General features: G+C 49.1%; 1 protein-coding gene across 1 annotated transcript in view; it reads left to right on the forward strand.

Annotated features, from left to right (window-relative positions):
* ATP1B4 (ATPase Na+/K+ transporting family member beta 4) overlaps window positions 1-2,524 on the forward strand; it is a gene marked incomplete at its 5' end in the record, with an annotated part of 6,242 nt that extends 3,718 nt beyond the window's left edge. Inside the window, 3 exons of the mRNA XM_010173301.1 lie at window positions 603-670; window positions 1,379-1,474; window positions 2,363-2,524. Coding sequence (XP_010171603.1) covers window positions 603-670; window positions 1,379-1,474; window positions 2,363-2,524 — 326 coding nt within the window. The remainder of the gene's footprint in view (window positions 1-602; window positions 671-1,378; window positions 1,475-2,362) is intronic.
* Window positions 2,525-3,048: the final 524 nt, after the last annotated feature.

Consider the following 3,048-nt stretch of genomic DNA (forward strand, 5'->3'; position numbering starts at 1 on the left):
TAAAGCCCATCTCAAACCCTTCCTTCAGTGCCTCCCAGTGATAAAGAACATGCAGGGACTGAAAATGCTCCACTTCTCAGGCCCAGGAAAAATGGGAGCCAGATTCCCAAAACCTGCTGGCTCATACCCACTAGAAAACATAAAAAAGAAACACTGCAAAACTTGCTCGATTTGATTTGCTGAGGTCTGAGCACTTGGATGCTCTTGTGCCAGGGCCCTGTGTGGGGGGAACTGAGCTTTAGGGCTACACCTCAGACCCCAGTCTCTTTATAATTGGAATTTTCATAGAATTAAGTTTATTCAACATCTTCTAATAGCATGGAGGCTCAGCACATGCTGCTGGAAAAGTAACTGCAGCGGGTGTGTGAGCTGCATGGGGAAGTGGCTGTGTTGCTCCAGAGATTCTGGGCTCTCTGGGTGCTCTGCTCTGCCTCTACTCTTGGGCACGGGCAGGCTGCACGGCACTGGGCAGCAGACCCTGCTTCTGGGGACACACAGCCCTTGTCCTGGGCAACACCACTGTCATTGGGAGGAGCTGAAGCCCTGGAGAGGGGAGGCAGCTCACACTTGGCACTGTGTTTCATACAAGCATGAATGTCTTTTGCTTTTGCAGATCATAGGCTACCGCCCTGGTGCTGGGGTCCCGGTGAGCGTGGACTGCAAAGTGCAGGTACTGCTTTCCTTTGTGCTGGGCAGCGTGGCATGTAGGAGGCCAAACGTCTCCCTCTGATGGACCCCATCAATATCAGATCTCATTTTAGCCCCAAAGACTCACAGGACCCAGTGCTGCTGATGCCTCTGGGCACAAGTAGGGGCCGGTCTGCTGAGGCCAATGGAGGCCACCAGTCTCCTGATTCCAACCCTGTCCCTCCCCCTCCAAGTGCTGCGGGCTCCTGCCAGCCTCACTGGCAATGCTCTGCTCAGCCCCGCAGGGCTGGGTGCCAGGGTGCCAGCTACAGCCTGGAGCTGGGGGAAGAGGGAGGAGCTGCTCACATCCATCCCCACCTGCTGCGCAGGACCCTTGCTCCTGGGGAGCCCCTGCAAGGCAGCAGCAGTGGGGAGAAGGAAGGGCTGCCACTGCCCAGGCAGCAGCTGGATCATACCCTCAGAGAGCAACCAAGGAGTAGGGGAGTGCAGGGAGGGATCACTGGCAGCACATTCTGTAACTCTTGCCCATATCTTCATATCAGCCTTACGCTCTGGCCCCCAGCAGCAGCAGTGGGCTCTCACAGCACACACACTGCGGGCAGGCACAGCTGAGCCCTGACGTGGATTTGCAAGACTTGTCTGTACTAAAGCTCCATCACCTTACTCTGAAGGGAGCTGCATTTTGTGTCCCATTGCTCTGTGTGTACCTTTATTTCTTTTCCAATCACAGAAAGGCAATGAGAGCGATCTCAGAGCAGTGGACTTCTACCCTGGAAACGGGACGTTTGATCTCATGTATTATCCCTACTATGGCAAGATCACTCACGTGAGTAAGGACCCTGGCATCTGTGCAACGTCTCCTTGGGAAGGAGAGGGCAGGAGCTGCTGCACAGAGCACAGATGTGCTTTCTGGCTATTTTGGGCAGATGCAGGCAGGAGGGAGGCCATGGGCACTGGGATTACAGCGCTCTATTTCTGTCTCTGACAAACTGTGGGAAATCCTTGGGGACTCTGGTTCCCCCTTGCCAGCAATGGAAATGGTTACATTCATCATCTGGAGACTAAAACTGGCTTTGCCAACTGTCAGAGAAGATCTCGACACCAGCATTTTCCCAGGGTGTTATGGAAGTCAGCGGTTAGGTGACAAAAGAGGAAAAGGATGGGGCTTCTGTCAAAGCTATGACAAAACAGAGCAGGCCAACATCGCTGGCTGTTTCTGACCATGCTTTGTTCTGCGCTGGGCTGCACAGCGTTAGGAGGTAACACACCTTCACAACAAAAGCTGAAGTGGAAGCTGAGGCAGGCACTAGACTCCTCTTGTCATCCTGCTGCTGGCTGAGGATGAGTAACAGCCCCAGATGCCAAGTCTGCATGGCCTTTGAGCACACAGATCCAAGGAACACCATGGGCTTCTTATTACAAGCCTTAGTTTGGTTTTTAGAACAGTAGAAAGTATTTGAGAGTCCCATTATCTGGTGTTACTTGTTCTGGGTAATCAACCCAAGAGGCACAGTGCATTGCAAAACTCCAATGTGATCCTGTCCCTCTGAGGCATAGAACAGCTCAGCTTCAGCATCCTGAGGGACCGTGATGGACATCAGGCAAACAGACGCCTGGGAACCATGAACCAATTACTAGATTTTTACTGAACTTGAAAGCACTGTCTGCTTTTCTGCTCCCTCAAAAATTTCACTTAAATCTCCCTTCTTTTCAGGTCAACTATACATCCCCGCTGGTGGCTATGCACTTTGCAGATGTGAAGAAGAATTATTTGGTCCCTATTCAGTGCAGTCTGAATGGCAAAGGTATTATCAACGACGTTAACAGCGACCGCTTCCTGGGCCGAATCATCTTCACACTCAGCATTGGAAAGTAGCCACTGCAAACACTGGGTGCTTAGGTTAAGTCAGTCAGAGGTTTTTTCCTTTTTAAAGCATAAAGCCAGCTAGGAAAAACAGGCACATGGAGATTTTTGTTAATTTATTTTTGTTTATAGTTAGGAAACAAATGAGCTGCAATGGAGTGTGGAACCATATTTTTCATCATCTGATGTAAATCATTATTAGTAAAAATTAAAAATTATCTCCTGGGCAGAGAACCTGCAAAACCGTTTCAGTTTTGATTAAAAAAAAAATCTCTGGTATCTGAACACTATTTTCATAAGGTCTTTTACGAGTCACCCTTGTGGAATGCATTTTTCCTGGCTTTCAATTTTAATCTTTACCATAGTTTTATGTGCATTTCTCAGGCAAAAACTAACAAGAGGGCAGTTTATTAGCACTATTCTTGTTAAAATAATAAACATCAAAAATTCTGGATTATGTCTGCAATGACACAGTTAAAAAGTGAAAATGGCAGATCTCATAATGCCTCCTGGGATCTTCAGCATCAGGAGCATCT

Source organism: Antrostomus carolinensis, unplaced genomic scaffold, assembly GCF_000700745.2.
Source record: "Antrostomus carolinensis isolate BGI_N321 unplaced genomic scaffold, ASM70074v2 scaffold48098, whole genome shotgun sequence".
NCBI classification, from domain to species: domain Eukaryota; kingdom Metazoa; phylum Chordata; class Aves; order Caprimulgiformes; family Caprimulgidae; genus Antrostomus; species Antrostomus carolinensis.